Source organism: Rhinolophus hipposideros (assembly GCF_964194185.1).
Source record: "Rhinolophus hipposideros genome assembly, chromosome: 8".
NCBI lineage: Eukaryota > Metazoa > Chordata > Mammalia > Chiroptera > Rhinolophidae > Rhinolophus > Rhinolophus hipposideros.
The window spans coordinates 57,116,851-57,138,919 of record NC_138054.1 but is presented as its reverse complement, the minus strand read 5'-3'; the positions used below and the strand labels follow the sequence as shown (position 1 = coordinate 57,138,919).

General features: G+C 41.5%; 1 protein-coding gene across 3 annotated transcripts in view; it reads left to right on the top strand.

Moving 5' to 3' along the window:
* The window catches only part of TCEANC2 (transcription elongation factor A N-terminal and central domain containing 2), a 33,160-nt gene extending 15,216 nt beyond the window's left edge, over positions 1 to 17,944 (top strand). For all 3 annotated transcript variants that reach the window (XM_081055205.1, XM_081055203.1, XM_081055204.1), the window contains exons 4-5: positions 9,223 to 9,416; positions 16,928 to 17,944. In XM_081055205.1, coding sequence (XP_080911331.1) covers positions 9,223 to 9,416; positions 16,928 to 17,116 — 383 coding nt within the window. In that variant the 3' untranslated portion in view covers positions 17,117 to 17,944. The remainder of the gene's footprint in view (positions 1 to 9,222; positions 9,417 to 16,927) is intronic.
* The last annotated feature ends 4,125 nt before the right edge of the window (positions 17,945 to 22,069 follow it).

Here is a 22,069-nt window from a genome sequence, read left to right as displayed (position 1 = left end):
GACTTAGTGAGGACTGACTGCGAAGATGAGGGGGCCATGATGCCCCTTTCTTTGTTGCCACTTGTCCCCTCTCCACTGGCTCTTCCTGCCTTCAGACACACTGGGATCTTCCCCTTTAAATGTCTTTGTCATCTCTTCCAGACACCTTGTTTATCTTCTTCCTTTCATAGCCAAATTCCTTTTAAAGTGATTGATAATCACAATTCCCATTTCTGCCTCTCCCATTCCTTTATTCAGCCCTTTCCGTGCTGGCTTCTTCCACAACCACTATTTTGCTCTCTCAGGACCTGAGTCTTGTCCACTAGTCTTGTCTCATTTCTCATCTTCCCAGACTGAATTTGAGACCATTGATATTTTCTGTCAACATAAATGACACTGAACTTGTTGCCAACTCTTTATTTTTTAAATGTTTATATCCTTCATAGCCCTTATCTGAATTTGTACTTACTTATTTAATTCTTTACTTCTTTATTTTTTTTATTTACTAAACAGTAACCCTACACCAGGACCATGCACCAAGTTTTACCTACTAATGCGTTTTAAGCATTAAAGTGGCCTGTATCAGGAGCTCGGGATATAGTCATCACATGCATGAGAATGACAAGGTCAAATAAGAGTTTTTCCATGGCTCTTTCTAGGTTTCTGTATTCATTCCTGTTTCTTGCCTTTCTGTTTCTTCAGTCCTTGCACCCTCCTTCCTGCCAAGGGGTGCTTTTCCATAAAGCTCCAACCTCAGTCTTGCTGCTTCTTTCAAGCACTTCACCAGAGAATCTGTCTTCTCTCCCGTTTAGCGGAGGCCTTTACTCAGACAGCTCTGGGGTGTGCATTTCCCGCATGATCCATTTTTGAATCTTAGAGTTTTAGAAATGTTGCTCCAGTTTACATTCTTACCATTTTCTTAAAATCTTACTAATTTATTACGTAAAAATAGCATTTTGTTTTCATTAGCTGCATAGTATGATTGTTTTCTATGTGTTTATTGGCACTTTGTCCCATTTTGTGAATTGTTCTTTGTCCATTTACTATTGGGATCTTACGGTTTTTGCTGTCTGTTTCTGAGCTTTGTAGATATCAGTGTCATAACACTTTTGAATCCATTTAGCTACCTCGATTTATAAAGAAGGAAACTCGGATCTAGAGAGGCGAAGTGACTTATCCAGAGCCACATAGAGAGTTAGCACCAGAGACATAGTGACAATAGGTCTCATGGGGCAATGTTCTGTCTTGTTTAGCAGCCTGCCATTGTGCCCTGGCCCCCAGCCGTATGTTTTATGGGACCATCTCTATGGGTTCTGCCATGTGCTCACACTCACCTCCTTTAAACAGAATTTAGTGCCCTTTCTTGTGCACCTCAAATGCAAGTTTTCTCCTCGCATTCCCATTTTAGTCAATGCCCCTAACATTTTGCTCTGACATGAAAACTCTCCAGGTAGAAATGTCCAGTAGGCAGATGGAGATGTGGGATTAAAGCTCAGATGAGAGATACAGACTAAAAATACATATTTGGAAATCATTTGCCTGGAAGCATTTGCTTAAAATCACCTAAGTGGATGAATTCTCTGAGTAAAAGAAACAATTAAAGGGCTGCAGGATTGAACTTGGAAGACGATCCATGATGGGGAAGTGGGAGGAGGAAGAGGAGCCAGTGAGGAGGCGGAGGGAGTATATTAGAAGAGAGCCAGAGCTGTACTGTGACATGCAGGCTGAGGAGGAGAGTGTTTCAGGGGGCTGCGGAAATGAGGGGCCTCACTGTTCTCAAGTAGTCTGGGAAGCTGAGGGCCAGCTGGGCAAACACCTCTGGACCTGGCCCTTGTTGGGGCCTTTAAAGGACACCAGTGGGCAAGGGGTATTAAGTAGATGGCTGATGAGGCGGTGGAGTTAGGCCTTACATTCTCAACCTGGTGAGCAAGCATGCTCTACTGTGCAGTGCTGTTTCGATGAATATTCTGGGGAAAGTTTAATGTCAGTCATACTGATCCGATTTCAGAGCTGTCTTGTTTTCATTTATGATGGATTTACCAACAACAACAAAAGCCCTGTACTTACAAAGTGCTTTCCCATCTATGACCTCACTTGATCTATATAACAATTCTGGAAGGCAAATGCTATTATTGTCTCCATTTTGCAAATGGGAACACTGAGGCTCAGAGAGTTTAAAGTAACTTACCCAGGGGATAAAACCAAATAATAAGTGACAAAGCTAAGATATTCTCATACCGTGTCATGCCACCTCCTACAACCTAAAGATGCACCTTTGTCCATGGGAAGCTCTTCTGTGTTTTTCAAGACTGGAAGAAACATAACCTATATGAATCTAAAAATGTTTGTAGAATGAATAAATGAGTGAGTGAGTGAATGAACGGGTACATGATTTGACTTGCCCAAGGTCACAGGATAAGTTAGTGGCAAGGACCTTTCCAATGGCTTCTGTTTTCAAGTTGTGCCATAGTTTCCCATTGTTTTAGCAATCCTGAATTACTTACAGGCTCCTGTATTCATTTTCTGTGAATAATGCCATAATAAATTAATGGCTTAAAACAACACAGATTATTTTACAGTAGGTCAGAAGTTCCGTATGGTCTCAGTGGGCTAAAATCATGGTGTTGGCAGGGCTACATTCCTTTCTGGAGATGCTAGAGGAGAATCTGTTTCCTTGCTTTGTTCAGTTTCTAGAAGCCATCTATGTTCCTTGGCTCTTAGTTTCCTCTTCCGTCTTCAGAGTTGGTGGCAATGGTGGGTTGAATTCTCCCACACCTCATCTCTCTGACCCACCCTTTTGTCTCTTCTACTTTCAAGGACTCATGTGATTAGATTGGACCCACCAAAGTAATCCAGGCTAATCTCCCCCATCTCCCCCATTAAGGTCTTTAACCTTAATCACATCTGCAAAGTCCCCTTTTCCATTTGAAGTAGCATATTCATAGGTTCTGAGGATCAGGGCATGGCTATCTTTGGGGACCATTACTTTGCCTTCCATAAGTCCTCAAGTTATGCCATGCTATTTCAGGTTCTGTGATCTTGTTCACTCTGCTTCCTGTGTGAGTCCTATCTCCTTGAATCATTGTGGAGACTCAGGACAAGAATTTGCTTCTCTCATGGTATTTCCTGGCCCCTTTGCCAGCTGAATTGACTCCTCTATCCTTTTGGCCCTCCCTGAGGTTCCCCTTTCAGTGCTGTCTTAGGACCTGTAACACTTGCATGCGTTTGTTTTTGTTTAGATATCTTCTGTGCTTAGACCTACCCGGACCTCCTTGAGTACAGGGCTGTGTCTTGGTCAACATTCTCTCCCAATGCCTAGCACAGGGCCTGGTACATACCTAGTACTTGGTATATTTGTTAAGTGAAGGAAAGACTGCTGCCTGCAAGGAATTTGTCTTAACAGTGTGCTGAGATGCAGAAACCCCTATCCTTAAACCCAGGAGACTTGACCTAGATCATAAGACCAGCCAGTGGCACTGCTTGCTTAAAACATAAACTTCATGGAGCAAAGAATGACTTTTTGCAGATCATTAACTTCTTTGATGTAGCTGCTGACCAACTTGTGACCTTGGGGATAGGTCATGGAGCTTCGTTTTTTTTCACCTGAATCAGGAGGAGGTAGGACTGTGTGATCACCAGGGGTGATAGTATAGGGTTAGAGCATGAGCTCTGGAGCCATACTGCCTGTGTCTGAAACCTGGCCCTACTTCTTACTTGCCATGTCCTTCGCAAGTTACGTAACCTCTTAGTTCCTCGAGTTCTTTACCTATAAAGTGGGGGATCCCAATAGCTCCTACCTCATAGAGTTGTCCTGAGGATGAAACAAGTTAAGGTATGTAAAGCATTTAGCACAGCAGCTGTCATCATTATTGTTATCACGAAATTCCTTTTGTGATCTAAAATTTATGATTTTTGCCTTGATTTTTCTAGAAGAGGGTTCCCTGGATCCCCTCTCCTCTTCTCTTTTCCTGCCCCAGACTGGACTGCTTTTCCAGCTGTTACTCTTTCTTTGGAGACTCCTTCCTCTTGCTAACAAATCTTACATCCCCTGGCCTCCCTTCCAGCCTTACTCTTCCTGGGATGGTTTCCTTCCTGTTGTCAGAGCCTTCTGACCTGTGGGTGGGGCTCCTGCAGAACTTCTCTGGGGAGTGTACTGCCCCCTGCAGACCAGAAGCATTGACTCCACTGCCCTGCCCTGAGAGTCCAAGCTTAGGCCCTTTGGCCACCTCTAGAGCCCTGTGCTCTTCTGATGTGAGAATACCACGAAGATGAACTACGTTATCTCAACAGAGCTTTAGTAAACCTTCCCGGTGTGCCAGTCCCTAATAACCCAGAAGTACAGGGCGTTAGGGGTTCAGTAACAGGCCCTGGAATCAGGCTGCTTGTAGGCATATCCTGGCTTCCACACTTACCAGCTGTGAGACCTTGGACATGTTACTTTCCTGAGCTTTAGTTTCTCATTTGTAAAAGGAGACATAAAAATAGTATTTAATTCATTGTTTAGTTATAAAAATTAAGTGAGATAATTCATATAAAATCTGGAGTAGTAAGCAGGAAGAATTCTTAGCAATGGGTAAGAATTAGAAATTTTTTATTTCCCCCATGCCATTGGATTCCATTCTTTGCAGTATCGTTTCATTATTTTGTTTGCAATTGTATGATTTTCCCAATCAACTGCATACATATTCAAATGCTAGTACAAAACCAATTTGAAAGCCAAATGTAAATTTTTTATTTAACTGTTTGATTTTTTATTGATTTTTGTCTGCTAGACACTATTCTGGGAGCTAGGAATATAGCATGGAGAAAGGTATGAGTTCTGCCCTCAAGATGTTTACAGTTTAGAGGGGAAAGTGAGCATTTAAACATTCTAGGCAGAGGAAACAGTGAGTTGAGGCACAGAAATGTAAGAAGGCCAGAAATCTGACTATAAACAATGGCGTGCCAGCTACTCTCTACAGCTAGAACTTAGTGCAAGGAAGTGAAAGGTACGGGGCTGGGGGTGAGCAGAGGGAGGAAAGAGGATGACATGGTGAAAGGTAAGACCATAGAGACTCAGGTCATCCAGAGCTTGAATGCTGTACTTAGAAATTAATTTGAGGTCAGTGAAGGGTTTTTGATGAGGAAAGGATGTGACCAAATTGTATTTTAAAAAGGTTATTTTTTGACTTCAGTATGGAGGCTAAATTGGGGAAGGCCAGACTGAGAACAGAGCTTGGTTAGTAAATCATTGCAGTAGACGTTGGAGAAGTGATGACCTCAACCAGGGCAGTAGTGAGGATGAAGAGGGAGGTGAGGAAGAAAAGGAAAAGATACCAGAAATGTGAAGGAGGAGCCTAACATGGTGGGTGAATGGGGGTGCCACTGTGCACAAGAAATACAGAAGGGACTGAGGGGGAGAGTAATGAATTCCATTTTCCATTTTAGGAATGTCAAGTTGGAGGTGCTTAGAGAACAAGCAGGCAGGGATGTCTGTAGGGGAAGGGATAGTTGGGTTCTGAGCCCAGTGAGAGCCCTCGGGCTCGAGATGTGTGTTTGGTAGTCACCTGCTTGCAGGTGGTAGTTGGACCACAGGAGCAGGTAAGATTACTCAGGGAAGGCAGGTGGGAAAAGAAAAGAAGCCAAGGACAATGCAGGTGGGGTTCACAGATAATTAAAGGTTGAGCAAGGCATGCAGTCAGCAGAAGAGAGAGAGAAGGAAGAGGAGAACCGGTGACAGGTGGTGTCTCAAAAAGCAAGGGAAGAGAGTATTTCAGAAGGAAGAAGGCAGCAGTGTGAGTGGCCACATAGAAATCAAGGAACATCAGGATGGAGACGAGCCATTGGATTTGACAAGCAGAAGGACTGTCTGTTGAGAGAATTCTTCTGTGTCTTCATTTCTCACATATAAAGCTGGATCACAGTCCTTTCTTGAAGAGAGAAAAGGATAAGATGGGGAACACAGGAAGAGACGGGTCTCTATTCCAGAGAAACCTGAATACACACCTCTGTTACAGCACAGCCTACACTGTTAGAATTGCTTATAGGTTATAAGTTGAGCCAACGCACAAGATTGCATAGATGCACACAGTTCCACTACTCAGAGGAGACCTGCTAATAATTTCATTATAAATTCCTTTAGCCTTTTCCCTCTGCACATAAACAAACATAAGTGTTTATATGTGTACACAAATGTAATTTTAAAAATAAATATTGGCTCATACTGTGTGTGTTCTTCTGAGAACTTACTTTTTTCACTTAACTGAATAAAGCAATCATCTTTGCATGTTACTATACGTGTTTCCCCGAAAATAAGACCTAGCCGGACAATCAGCTCTAATGTATCTTTTGGAGCAAAAATAATATAAGACCCGGTATTGTATTATGTTATGTTATGTTATGTTATGTTATGTTATGTTATGTTATGTTATGTTATACCGGGTCTCATTATAGTAAAATAAGACCAAGTCTTACATTAATTTTTGCTCCAAAAGACACATTAGAGCTGATTGTCCAGCTAGGTCTTATTTTCAGGGAAACAGTATTCTAGTCTTTAATGGCTGCAAAGTATTCATTGTTTGAATTGACTCATTTGTTTAACAAAATGGACTTAATGATGAGCGTGTAGGTTGTTTCTAGCTTTTCACTACTGCGAACAGTACTGGAATGAATATTCTTGTGCACATATCTTCTTTGCACACTTTGTCAGGATTAGTGTAGGTTAAATTCCAGGGACTACGTCTTTCTCATCTTTGTACCCTCAGCAGCAGCCACAAAGTAGGAGCTCAGTAAAAATATTCAAATGTCCTGAATTTAGGCCTTTGAAGTCCTGCAGTATCTCATTTATCTTAGTATTTTTAGCATCTGTAACAGTGACCGACAGCACAAAAATTTTTTTGATGAATGAATAATCTGAAGGATATGGAGAAATCTACTCAGAAAAGGAAAGTATTAAGTAGTGACCAGCTTTTAAGTGATGTGTATGTTTAAGAAGCACTCACTGAGCATTGCCAGCTGGGAGGCACCTTGAAACATTTCTAATGAGTGCCCTGCATTCCTCCTCCTCCTCGCTCTCCCTGTGTTGAGTGTTGATGTACTCCTTTCCCTGGTCAGTAGAAAGGCTACATGAAATTTCCTGGTAGATAATTGGTTAGAATGAAGGAAGTTAAAGACTCTTATCTTCCCTTCAAAGTTACTTTTTTTTTTACCTTCAGGACGCGCTTCACAGGAACATTTTCTTGTTCAGTTCTGCCTGACTAGTGCCTCACGTAGTACCTAGAACAAAGAGGAGACCTTCAGCAAATTGTGGAGAGTAAATGAATCATTAAGTATGCAGCTATGCAGTTGTTGGCATAATCTGAGAAACTTTGTGTTTTTGAGCATTTTTCTCAAATGTAAATCCTTTTTCTGTTTCCTTTGTTCAATGATGACTCTTTTATTATATATTAAATTCTTATATATAATAAGGTCTATTCCTGGGCATCATTTTTTATTCAATAAGTCTATCTTTTTTTGGTGCTAGTCCATATCATTTTAATTATTGTTGCTTTATAATACGTTCTGATATCTTATAAGGCTACTTAGACATCATAATTCCTCTTTTTCAAAATATTAATTTATACTTTTGCCCATTTATATTTCAAAAATAAGTAGAAATATTTGGTTGTATTGTAATAAAAACTGCCTATTGAGATTTTTTTAAATTGAGATTACTTTAAACCTACAAATTAATTTCTATATTGGCATCCTTTTAACTAGGATTTCCATCATATAATATGGCAATTTTCCCCTTTTATTCAAATCTTGTATTGCATATTTTAGTTAAAAGTAATGTTATTCTTAATATGGGCCTCTCATTCCACCAGCATTTATTGAACACCCACTAATTATTGTGATGAACAGAAGCCCAAGGTGCTATGGAAGCCCAGAGGAGGGGTACCAACCAAGACTGGGGGTGTTAAGGAAGAATTCTAGAGGCGGGAACTCCTGTACTGGGTCTTAAAGACAGACGGAAGTTAACCAGATGAAGTGGGAAGAGAGGGTATTCCAGGCAGACAGTGTTCATAGGAGTATATATTCAAAATTAGAACCAAGAAAAAATATTGAAGCATTTTAGGGGCTGCAAGTAGCTAGAGTATAGAATGACCATGGGATAGCAGCTGGAACTGAAGCTACAAAATTAATCTTAGAAGCCTTGGAATTAGAAAGCAGGTGGGAGAGTGGCAGATTGCGAAGGGACTTGTGAGACAAGATAAAAGTTTGGATATAGGATTGAAAGATTTAAGTGGAGCAGTGAAATGGCCAGATTTATGTTTTAGAAAACATATCCCTAAAAGAGAAAATAATAAAGTTAAATAAAGGCTACTCTGGCTACTTGAGAAGATGGCATTAAGCGGTTCCAAACATATCACATTTGGCAGTTTGGACTCAAAAGACTTAATCTATATCAGTCTTTGACCTTACTCCCTTTTTAAAAAAATGCCGTTGACTATTATGGAAAGCAGGTCTGTTGTCCTGTAGAAGGTGCCACATTCTGGATTTGTCTGTTTCCTCATACTATAACTTATTCCTCTGTCTCTCATATTTTCTATAAACTGGAGGTTAGCTTTGAATGACTCATTGGATTCTGGTTCATCTCTTTATTTGGGAGGAGGGTACAAAACTACTTCATAGGTAGGTTTGTGAAGTGCTACATTTTTCTGGTAGTTCCATTCTTAGGAATGCTGTTTGATCAGTGGTTCAGGTGATGCAGCTCATCCCTCCATTATTAATTTTCCCATCAACCTTTCATCGAATGAGCTCATCCACGGATGATTATTACCTGAGTGAATTATTTCATCATGGGCTACAAAATTTTTTAAAATTCTGTCAATCTTTTCACATTTATTAGCTGAATAACGAACATTCCCTCAATAACTAGAGCTATTTGGTTGTCCTGAAGTATAATATGTACCAAAAAGATAAGATAAATGCATAATTCATTTTCTTTTATTGCAAGTTTTGGATTAAGGAGTTGGTACCTGTTCTAAGTATCTATTGATCATGCTTCTATTTTATGACTTATTGCATCGGCTTGTCCAATGATTCTCCCCCAGTGATTATCTTGTTATCTCAGCTTTTGAGAAATGGTCTTCATTTGCACAAGAGCCTTTACATCCTTAGATACGTGAATGACTAAGTGCCACACACACATCAGTCCATCTAGTCCTGTACTTTTCAGAAGACAGAACAACCTTTCCTTTGGTTTCTCTTCTCTTGTTCCAGGTCACACTGTAAACAAGATGCGTCAACACTCAGATTCAGAAGTGGCTTGTCTTGCCAGAGAAGTTTACACTGAGTGGAGAACTTTCATTGAGAAACATTCGGATAGACCTTCCATTGAAGTGCGAAGTGATCCCAAAACCGAGACATTTAGGAAAAAAGCCCAGAAATTAATCTCGGAAGCCTTGGAATTAGAGGTAATTTTGGTTGGAATATGATTGCTAAAAGCTCTTAGTTAAATGAGCCTCACGTTTTCATAATGAACTTTCGTAATCTTAATGCTATAGCTGTACTCTAACTGCTTTTTCTTTAAGGGTTCTGGATTTGTAATCATTCTGGGAGACAGTGTTGTAGAAAGGAACTAGCAAGACCTATATTAAACCCTGACTCTAGTACATACTAGTTGTGGCACCTTATACAAATCCCTCAACATTTATGAGACTTGATTTTTTTATCTGTAAAAGGATTACAATTCCTATTACCTAAAGTTACTGGAAAGATTAAACAAACCATTCATACAAAGGAATAGTATAGTGCCTGGTGATTAGAAATCACTTAATGAATATTGGTTCTTTCCCATTTAAACTTCTTTTCCTTCCCACTGAATCAAAAATTCTGGGATGGACTCTGTTATGGAATGTCAAATGGCAAAAATAAATAGCTGTCTCTTGAAAAGACTCTACTCCCCCATTTTTTGTCCACACTCATACCTTTAGTTGTAAAGCATATAATCAATTGGCTAGACATAATTCCTATTATTCATAGGCAACAGTTCAGATGATATTAGTGGTTTGAGGGACACATGCTAGAAGGATTTTTGCTCATTAAATGATATTAATCACCATCATCATTGAACAAATCTTACAGGTTAATTAATATTCTAGGAAAAATCAGACGTACAACATCCATATTTTTTCTTCTTAGGATATTCCTTCATTAAGGTGTCCTTAAAGAATAATTAAATATTATTAACAAAACAAGCAATTCAGAAGTCTGATTTAAATCCTAGATCTCTTACTGCATTCTCTGAAAAAATATTTTAACCTTTCTGTCTCAATTATGCATCCACAAAAGAAAGGCAGATGGACTGGTGGTATATTGTTTACTTCTTTAAAATAAAGTTTTGGGTTTTTTAGTACAAACTTCTGATAGAAAACGAGAAAAATATAAAAAGGAAAAATAAGATCACCACTGAACTTACCGCCCAGATATAATCTTGTTAATAATTGGGTGCATTTTCGGTTTTGTAAATTATTATAGCTTTTTAAATGAATACTGGGCAAGTTATGATTATCCCAGATTATTAAAAGCCAATTATGTGCCAAATGTTCCATACTATAGTTTTATTAATTATTTAAATACGATCGCATAAAATTGATAATTGTTTACATTTGTTATCTTTTTATTCTTGATCAACATCAGTGTCATTTTGTATATCCTTTTCTATATATCTTTATTTTTTCATTAAAAAATGTTTAATGTCTATTTGATAGTTCAGTGAATTGTTATGCTGTTAAGTTTGCTTACCTTTTTCGAAAGGAAGCTTTAATACAAATATTAAACCCTTGAAAGAGAGAAGAAAGGTTGTAAGGCTAATTTTCCAGAGTATTGATTAGCCACCAAGTCTTGCTATTTGGTATTTTAAATAAAGTTTATTTTTTAAATAAACCAAAATTATTACTGAAACATGGAGTATGGGTATATAATGTGTAGTTAATGTGGTGGTAAATATCAGTTCCCAATGGTATCTTTTTAAGTAAATGATATTAACAAAGCTATGCTTCTAAGGATTAATGAGCAGTTTGCCTGCTATATTAAACTCCATAATAATTATCCTTTTAGTTTATCCATTAATTATCCTTTAAATGGCACATCAAGTGGTAAGCACTCAAGTGTTACGAAGCAAAGTTAAAAAAGTGATACATTCGTTAATGCTATCAAATGTAATTGGAAAAAATATCAGATTAAGCATAGTTGAATGGTTTTGTTCTCAAAGAATAAATTTTAAAAATTAAAAGTATGCATTTTACTATTCCTTGGCCTAAAAAAAATCAACCTAGTTTCCTTGCATAAACAGTATTTGATAGGAATTTCATCAGTTTGATATGTCAGAGAATTATGAATACTTCTGTATAAAGTTAACTCTTAGCACGTATCCTCATCTGAACCATTTCCATATTGGGGTAAGTCACTGACCCATCTAATCCAGTATCTGATCTTTGACTGTAACCAATGTTGAGTTGAGTACATTCAAATCAGGCATCGGATCTCCATAAATGTACTTTATCAGGTAGTAGTAAACCATTGGGTAAATTATTGGCCCAATAACTAATAAGCCTTTACAGTTTGATCCCAGCATGCTTTTCTGCAGATCCACTCATTACATTGTTATAGAGAAAAACGTTTTCATATTATTTGTTTTGGTCATATTCTTTAAGAGTGAAAGCCAGAGATGAAGAATGCACACACACACAGCCAAATGCATCTCTATTACTTGACAGATCTTGCTTTCAAGATTCATGGATTGTTTCATTGTTCTTGGCAAAATGGAATAGATGAATAAAAACTCCATTGTTGAGACCCTGGCTCCATTCCCCTTTACTTTCTCCCTTCCGGATCTTCTTTGTTCTTCCCTGTCTTTTAGATCTTTCCTCACATATACGTCCCCTGTGGTGTCATTCTCTTACTTCCCCTTCCTCATTATCCACTCTCCTTCCTACCTCATGGCCTATGATCATTTTCCTATTATGTCATTTAAAAAAATGAACCCGATTCTCAAAGTGAGCCTGTATCATTAAGAGTTATGAAACACTGCTGGTTGGCCCAGTTGGTTGTCAGATGGTGCTAATGAGATCCAGGTCAGGGGTACGTCCCCATATGGGACTGCTAGTTTTTTCTTTGTTTAATGGCTTCAGACTGCACCTCTGGCTTTGACCAGCTCTTTTCATAAATGTATTCAAGTGGTCAAAAAGGAGTATGGGTGGATATGTACAAAACCAATCATACTATGTGTGCCAAAACTCACACAAAGTTTGTTTCCAGTGGATATTCAATTCAACAAATGTTTAGTACCACTGCTACTAGTGCCAGGGGAGAACACAAATATACGTGAGTTGCATTCCCTATCTTAAAGCTTACTGTGTCCTGGCTGAGAGCCTGTAAATATGAAGCAGGATCACATGTATCTGAAATAGTGGTACTAGCAAGTGGTGTAGATACACAGAGGACAGAACGTGAAATCGGATGGCGGAATCTGGGAAGGTTTCATTAAAGAGATGGCAATTGAACTAGCCTTTATAAGAGGGGTAGGATTTTGCTAACTAGAAAATACGTATAAAATAGAAATAATTATATTTCATATCTGCTATGTATAGGATGTTATTGAAAGAGTAGAAAAGGAGGGAGGTTACATGGGGGGGGTAAGGACATTCGTTTAACAAACATTTAATGAGCATTTACTATATGCCAGTACCTATGCTAGGAAGGAGGAATTTACAAATGGATCCAACACAGTATTAGCTCTAGAGGAGCTCACAGACTTCCGAGGGAGATAGGCAAATAAACAGTCACACTACAATGTGGGAAGTTCTGAACTTACAGTAAACACATGAAGACCTTGTTCCCTTGCTTTGAAAGGGCTTACAGATGTAGCAGACATCACTAATTATGGTACCATTTCCCACGGAGGCTAGAATCCTTGATGAAAGACAGCTTTACGTGGGCATGTTTTATATCTTCTCTCAGGTGTGGCCCATTTGTCCAGGATTGGACAACCGAATAACTCACAGGTACAAATAGATAAGGAAGGCAAATCAGATTTTCTGTCTGAGAAATGTGAACTAGGAAATACTAAGAAAACAACAGTGGGAGTGTTGAAACAGAAGGCATGTTCTGAGGAAGCAGAAGCTGTGGGTAGAGATGTATAGACTATGGGTTGAGAATAAGGCAGTTAGAATTAGTAGTGAGCAAGGCAAACGGAGGAGCACAAACCTATTAGGAAGAAACCAGGCAGATCATGAGAGACACAGAAGGGATATGTGGTCCCTAAATAAATCCCTCGATTTCTTAAAACATTCCTATTCCCATTCCTACAGATGCATCTCACAGCAAAGCCCCTTTTTCTCAAGGTCTTGGTGAGACTCTGATCCTTTCACCCAAAACGGCTTACCTAAATCACTAGGTTAGGACCCGTTGGAAAGGACTCAACATCTTGGGTAGGCTTGGATTATCCAACGGCAGTCACAAGATAGGCACTCGTCACTTTGTGCACTGAACTTGGTATACACAAGGGTGCAGGATGAATCATTTTCCATTATAATTTACATTTCAATATCACTGATGTTTTTCTTCATTCTGATTGGCCTTCATTTAATAAGAGGCTGTCATGCAGGGTCTCAGCTCCTGCTCCCCGCACAAGAACGCAGGATATGGTGAGGCCAAAAAGGAACACCCACGGAGCCATAGATAGGGGAGTCACACCACTATAGTCTCGCTGGCAGCTGGATTGGAGACACAGGAAGCAGGAGCCACACTGTCAGCAACCTGGCGTCCAGTTCTCTGCCAAACAACCCCACTTGCTAACTGCAGTGCGCCTTTCCTAACTGCAATCCGTGCTTGCTAGCTTAGCCACGGCAGTCATGTCAGTGGCCAATGGCTAACAGGTAACAACTGATGGCCAACTAGTCACAGCTAATGGCCATCTACTACCCGATCAGCACCTTTCCATGTGAGGCCGAGTGTCTGGAAACTGCTCTCTGGGACTCTGTCCCCACAGAGGCTGCATGAGAATTGTTAGATGCTTGCTCCTTATTCCCATCACGTTGCTGGTAGAGCACCTGTTCCATTACGCCACGATTGTCTGTACATGTCGTCTCCTTTCTAGGCTGTGAGTTCCTGGAGGGCACGGGTCAGGTCTTTTCTGCTGAGTGTCCCCAGTACCCAGGTTAGGCCACACTCAGAGTAGCAACTCAATAACTATTTAGTGAATGAAATATATGAGTATTCAGTTATGTGAATTTGAAGGCATTTTCAGGGGTGTTTTGTTTTGTTTGTTTGTACATATACTACAATATGATGGAATGGCCATCACTGTTTGCAAATGTACATATACCCTTCTTTCCCTAACAACCACTCCCCTCAAAAAAAACCCAAAAGACTTTTTGTGTGACTGTTAAACTACATAAGTGAATCTCTAAACAGTCAGTGACTAACCATCCTCACACTGGAATGAGAAGCCTCTCTGGCAAATGTTGCTGGACGAATGCTGGACAGACAGACAGCCACCCTTCCAGCCTCTGCTACCAGGGCTCCCTCAGGCCAGGGGCTAGGTCAGCGTCCACCCAGGAGACCATGAAAAGCTGGTGGAGAGCCATGGTGCCAAGTCCGCTCAGTCCTGCACAAGCCTATGTGCTCAGTCATCAGGACCACAGACTTCCCGCAGCATCTTTTGCCTGCTACACCTGTGTGGGTGTGTGGGCCTGGATGTTCATTCTCTCTCTGTCTCTCTCAGGCCTATTCTGCTCTCTGCTTGGTTCTTGTTTCTTCCAAGTGTTATGCAGGGCATCATGCGGGGTCTCAGCTCCCGCTCCCCACACAAGAACGCAGGACATGGTGAGGCCAAAAAGGAACACCCACGGAGCCATAGATAGGGGAGTCATACCACTATAGTGTCGCTGGCGGCTGGGTTGGAGACACAGGAAGCAGGAGCCACACGATCTGCCACTTGCCGTCCGCTTTTCTACCAGCCAACCATCCCCACTTGCTAACTGCAATCCCCGCTTGCTAGCTGAGCCACCATCTTCTTGCTAACCCCCATTTGCTGCTAGTGTAGCCACAGTAGTTATATTAGTGGCCAATGGCTCACTGGTTACAGCTGACGCCCAACTAGCCACAGCTGATGGCCATCCAATCACAGTTGATGGCCATTTACTACCTGAGTCAGCACCTTTCCACGTGAGGCCGAGACCCTGGAAACTGCACTCCTGGCTCTGTCCCCACACAAGTTTCTTTTCTCTATTTGTTTTAGTGTGTGTGTTTCTTATGTTAGGACATTTTATCAAATGCCGGGTGATCCTTTTATATATTTGGTGCATTTTTTTCCTTAAACTTTTCTTTTTAAATAGAAGAATAGTACGTGTATTGAAAAACTACACAAAAGATTTATATACAGCTCAGTGACTTTTATCACAAAGCAAACGCCCACTTTCCCTAGCCAGATCCTACTCGTTCTCCACATCTCAGGGTAAACATCATTTCCTCCCGAAGCCAGGCACTGCCCTCCCGTGTTAGGTCCCTTTGCATAGTTCCGCGCCCTCGCATGTGTTCCTGGCCCCTTGCCCAGCACCGAACATACTCCGGATCCCTGTTCACTCCTGTCTCTGCCTGGACGGAGCTCTACATGGAGTCAAAGACTGTGCAGCCTCGTTCACTGCTGTTTCCTCTGCCCAAGCACAGAGGCTCACACATAGTAAGTGCTAAATAAATATCGGAATGAAAGGGAAGAAAGGAAGTGAGAGAGAAATTTGCGTCCTGTGTTCACGGAACTCACTATCAGGGGAGAAATAGATCATTATAATATATTATGATAATGACCGAGGGAAGCTCAGGACATGGTGGCAGCCCAAGTAAGAACTCTCAGTTCTCTGAGCTAGGATTTGTGTTTTTGCATTTTGCTTTTTAGCTAAGCTTTGACATACAAACGGAAATGTGTTTCTTGGGGAAAGTGCCTTGCTGAGGGAACGTGTACTTGTGCAGAGGTGTGGAGGTATGTGAAAGCAGTTTAGCGGGCTCAGGCCGGGCTGTGGTCAGGACTGGGGAGGGGAGGAGTGGGTGGAGGGGAAGAGCCTGGAAAGGAAGGTAGGGCAGAGGGCTTCCTGACCGACCAGCAGCTCAGCCTAGCCTGGACCCAGACCATGTGGACACAGTCCCAGACCTGTCCTGCTCTGATTAGGTCTGTGACCTCAGGAGAGCTTGGGCCTGAGCCAGATCACCCCAGAATTGCTGCAGGTTCCATCCCATAGGCCTGCTCTGCTCAGGTGACCCTGCAAGGGTCTCTCTACACTCAGCTGGTCTCAGAATGTTGAGGGGGCAGTTAGGATGGTGCAAGGGAAGAAACGTGAACTTTGCACTCAGGGGCTCTGGGTCAGAGTCCCAGCTCTGCCTCTCAGTAGTTGTACGACCTTGAACCTTTCTTTACCTTTTAACCCATTTCCTCAGCTATAAAATGAGATAATGGGAGTTATGAGAATTAAATGTGAAAAGTGATTTATAAACTGTTCTACACACATGTTAGGGTCTAGATCCAGTGTTTCTAAAACGCTGTAAGGGGTTAAAAGTTACTTTTAAAACAAACCAAAAAAAAGGTATAAATTGTTACACTGATTTATTATTCTTGGTCTTCATTTCCGAGTTGGTAAAGTACAGGGCGCAGTACCCGTTGCTTAGTTCAGGCCAGTTTCCTGTTATAATGGCAAATATTACCACCCGGCAGGGGTTGTGAATGAGGTCCCTGTCACAAAGCACATGGCCTTGTTCCTTAATTGCCAGGGTGGAATTAATTTGCTCTTCCTGTTTCTCTTGTGACAGGAAGTAGATGTCCTTGAATTTCAGTTGATTAATGGAGGCCTCTGAGCAGAGTGCTCCAGCCTCTCTTGCTTTTAATCCTTATGCAACGCAAGGCCCTAATTTGATAATTTTGCTGTTTTTTTAGATGGATCACCTACTGGTTGAAAATATCGAGCGGGAAACGTTTCATCTCTGCTCCCGCCTCATTAATCGGCCGTACCGGCGGACGGTGAGAGCCCTGGTCTTCACATTAAAGCACCGCGCTGAAATCCGGGCTCAGGTGAAGAGCGGCTCACTGCCGGTCGGCACATTTGTACAGACCTACAAAAAGTGACCTGAAGATGGTTCCACCCCTGGGCTGGGCAGAAAGGAAAATGTGCCCCTCTCTGCCATTCAAAGACTCTTTTGAGTGTGGGTGATAGCTGATGCTGGCTGTGCTAAATTTTCCCATGGTGCCATCCCTTCAGACAGAGGATGCAGAGAGCCCTGGGAAACAGGCCTACAGGAAATGCTTCATTAGCTGTAGTGCGCCTAACAGGACATGCGCTGGCTGTCACTAGGAAGCGCTGCTGTACGGTTGCCATCACCCAACACGGCAAAAAGGTGACGGATTGCACTGCGAGTATGCCAAGGACACCTCTAAACTTCCCCCATGTCAGGCAGATGAAGTTACTACTTTATTTCACCACCCTGCAGGTAACTGAAACTCAATTACTGCTGCTGCTCACTCGGTGCCATCCCCCTGAGTTTAGATAGCGCTGGTGCCTCTCAGAACTCCCCTGTCTGTTCTCTTTGCTCTACCCCAGGGGTGAGCCTGCGAGCCAGCCAACTACCCCTTCTTTCCAGAACTCACTTATCTGAACGTTTCAGCTCTCCCTGGAAGACCTGCGTTGGTCTCTGGAGCCCCCATGCTGAGGCTTCTAATGAGGAACTGGCCTGAAGCATCCCCACGCCTTGGGGTTTATTTGAATACGTTGCCTCTCTCAGGTTAGGGCTCTGTAGAAGATACATAATGAAATTCCTCTTGAAATGAATTACTGTAGTAGAAAAATTACATACATATATTTTAAAATGAAATACCTCTATATAGACCTTCTTAAACAATTATGTAAATGATGTTTGCTTTTTTAAGAGTAATAATAAATTGGAACTTTTTTCTCTTAAAACAAAAGATACAGCTTGTTCATTGAAAAGTGTTTTGGGTTGAGAAAAGGGATAGCTGATGAAAATCAGGAATGAAGTGACAAGAATTTGAGGGAGATAGCAAGACCCAAGGAAGGTTTTTTAGGGTAGGGGAAACTGGAGCCTGTTTGTAATCTAAAAGAAGGAGCCAATAAAAAGGGAAGATTTAAAATACAAAAAAAGAAGGGATGGGTTAAAAAAAGCAATGACAGAGGGAAGGGACTAACATTGGCTACCTTCCAAGCCCTAGATACTTTTCCTAAGATAATTTATTAGCATTTACATTGATCTTAGTAGTTTTTTTTTAAAAATCCTGTTTAATCCTCTCACCTGTTGTGTTAGTAGGTCTTGTTTCAATTTCTTTGGGTTTCTTCGTTCATTCAGCAACCATTTACTGAGCACCCATTCTATGGGGAATGTGGAACCTAGCAGGAGCTCCAGATGAGACCGAGGCTCACCAAGCAGACTTTCCCACTGCTAAGGAAGTACTGGAGCCAGAATAACAAATTAACACCTACCATGTGCTTAGCACTGTGGTAGACATTTAAATAATAATAATGCCCAATTAAAGATGAGAAAAGCCAGGCTCACATGCCTTATAACTTCGAGTTCACACAGATAACGAGTGGCAGAGCTAAGATTCAAAACTCAAGTCTGTTTGACTGGATCCAGTCTCCCTGGTAAATTTCATCCTCTCATGGTTTCAAGCATCGTTTACATGCGGATGACACTCCAGTTTGTATCTTCCATACCTACCTGGTCCCTGAGTTTCCGAGGATATCTCCTATAATAGATGCCCCATGGGATCTCAGCTATAACACGTCTTCTCTCATTGGCAATACTGGCAAACCAAGCACTCTAGCTAGGAACCCGAGGGTCAGCCTAAACCCCTCTCCAACCCTCACCCAGCCAAGTCCTCATGGTTTACCTCTCACATATATTTAGAATCTCTTGGCTCTTCTCCATCTCTGGAGTCACCTCAGGACTTGATCCTCTCTGGCCTGGATTGACTGACTACATGGCTTCCTAACTGGTCCCTCTGCAGCCAGTCTTCACCCCTCCAAATTCACCTCTCTGTGCGAGAAACAAAGTAACATCGAAACTGGAAGTCCCACTGTGTCACTCCCCCTCGGGCATTTTCACATGCTATTTTCTCTCTGAAATGCTACTCTACCTAATTCCTGTCCTGCTGCTACCATAATACCCTGTGTATTATTCTAGACATATCCACATGTTCTGTGGTTGTGCTTTTGATTCTATCCCCCCACTAGATTGTAACAAAAACTCATAGACACAACAGTATGGAGGTTAGCAGAGGGGGAGTGGGGGAGGGGGGATACAGAGAGAAAGGGGGTCAAATATATGATGATGGAGACCAGACTTTGGGTGGTAAGCATACCATGCAACATACAGGTGATGTATGCAGAACTATACACTTGATTCACCAGTGTTGCCCCAATGAATTTAAATTAAAAGAAAAAAGGACGTAAGCTTCACGAAAGCAGTGTCTTTGTTTTGTATCACCAGCACCTAGAACAGCCTGGCATAAGCTAGGTCTCCATAACTACTGAATAGTTGAATGACTCGTTGTGGGTGTTCAGGAAAGGCATTTAATCCAGTCAGGTAATACTTACTGGACGAGGTGATACCTGTGTGCAGTCTTAAAGGGCAAAAGTAGTTAATTGGGTGGTTGAGGTGTGTGACTGGCAGAGAAAGCAGAGTATGGAAAGTGTGAACTAATCTGGGAGGTGATCGGTATGACGAGTAGAGGTGAGTAGCTCGAGCAGTAGCTGGAGAAGAGGCAGGAGAGGGAGGCAAGGGCCAGGATCAAATCTGAAGGGTTTTGAGCCACAGGTGAAGAAGGCATATGGACTGATTCCAAGCAGAAACTGGTTAGTTTTTTAACAAGCTGTGGAAGAGAAGCTGGAGCATGGAGAAAGACTGGAAGTAGGAAGCTTCATGGATAAGCAACCAAAAAGTTATACTAAGGAACCCAGGGTAAGTTGGAAACAAATTGCTCTGTGGCTGAAAGGCTTCAGTGGTGATAGTTGGAAAGTAAAATGATTGCAGAGATGTGCTTTGGAGATTTGAAGGCAGGCTGTGTTATTTGTGGCTGTTTTCTCCTTGATGCATGTGCAGAATTTCCATGAACGCTAATGGAGCTATTCTGAGTGTCTGCCAAAGGGAAGGAGGCTTGCAGCAATCTGTCCAAGCTGACCCACCCGCTAAGAAGCACCTCTGAACTCCAGCCTGTTAAAAACGAGAGGGTCAGCTCCTGAAACGGGGTGAGAACAGTTCCTAGGACCTCTGAGTTACCTGGAAGCCTAGGCATGAATATGTTTTCTAAATTTGTTTAGTAGCTAAAGGAAATCTGGGGAATTAAATCCTGTGAGTCTGCTTCAGCAGTTGATGGGTCCTTTTCTTCTGGTGGGTATAGTGGAGGTGCTGGTCCTTTGGGTAGGGACTATTTCCATTCATTCATTCAACAAACAAGTGTTGCCTCTCTGCTGTGTGCCAAAGACTAGACTGACACTGGGGAAACTGCAATAAATGAGAGAATAATTTCTACCCTTGAGGAGCTCTGAGACTGGTGGGAGACAGACACATAGGTAAATAATTACAGTGTAGTATATTAGGTGATGATTGCAAATATTTATTTAACATGTTGAGAAAGTGGAGAAGGGAGTGATTAACACCATTCTAAGGGAAGGAAAGTCTTCACAGAGAGTGAATGTTTGACTCAGGTCTAGAAGGATATTGAACCAAGTCTGGAAGAATAGGAAGGAGTTCTTAGCAGAGTGATCAGTACGTATACAAAAGCCCAGAGGTGTAAAGTGCACACCTTGTTTCAGTAAAGGCAGGTAATATGGGGTGGTAGAAGCATAAAGTTCTTAGGAATGGTAGAGAAAAATGGGGCAAAAAAATTAGTGACAGCCTTAGAGGTCTTGTGAAGGAATTTGGACTTTGGCCTTCGCATAAGGAGAGGCCATGAGAAGTTTCTGAGGAGGTGAGGGACCTAATAAGATATGTGTTTTAGAAAGATAAGAATGTTCCTACACAAAGAGACATTTAAGAAAATTAAAAAAAAAAAATTTTTAAACGCAAAAATTTAAGGCAAAGGAAAGAAACATTCGAGATTTAGTAAATTAGAGATTTTTTTTTTTTTTTGGACAAATGAAGTTAAGAGTTGACCAAACAGATATCATTAGAGTCCCAGGTTTTAAAAAATGGCAGGAAGCTCAGATAATGCATTTACTGTGTTCAGTGGTGAAGGAACAGGCAGCTGGCCTTTTTTCATTTACAGAATATCAGGTTCTTACACTTGTGCCTGTCAACCTTGGTTTTCTTTTGCTGCAGCCTCAGGCCTCAGAGCCTCATTCTGAGATTTGTAATATGTTTTGGATGCGTTTATCACAGCCATATGGGGCGAGAGCTCAGTTTGTTACTGCCCATTATTGCTATCGAAGGGAGTCCATCCAGAAAACAAGGTTTTGGGAGCTTCAATTAGTTCAGTGACACTGCCTTGGTTTCAAAAGAGCAATGGTTTGACTGGATGACATTGTATTTTCTTTTAAATCAACCAAAATGATATAATTGCTGTCAGGGAGAGGCTTACCCATCATCTAAGGAGGTTGGTGTCAAGATTCAAGCAGACCGGGATGTCCAGTCAAATGCTGCTGTTTCATCTTGTTAAAAATCATTTGTTTAGTGCATATTTATAGAGTTCTGATGAGCCAGGTCCACGGGTCACAGGGGTAAATTAGACATAGACTCTGGCCCTAAGAAGCTCTCAATCTAGTGATGCGGACTAGATAAGCCATGAGAAAAAGGCACACAATTATGAATTATGTGAATTCAAAGAAAAGGAAATAGGCCAATAAACATGTTAGAAGATGCTCGACATCATTAGTAATCACAGACTGGCAGAGGTATTTGCCATCCTTGAAGACCTAAAGGATGCAGGGATAGGGATCCCCGTTAGGTCTCTATTTAGTTCGCCCTCTGGCCCCTACAAAAGTCAGATGGATCTTGGACTTGTGGACTACAGCAACACAACCAAGTGGTGGTTCCAGTTGCAGCTGCTGAGGCAGATGTGGCATCTTTC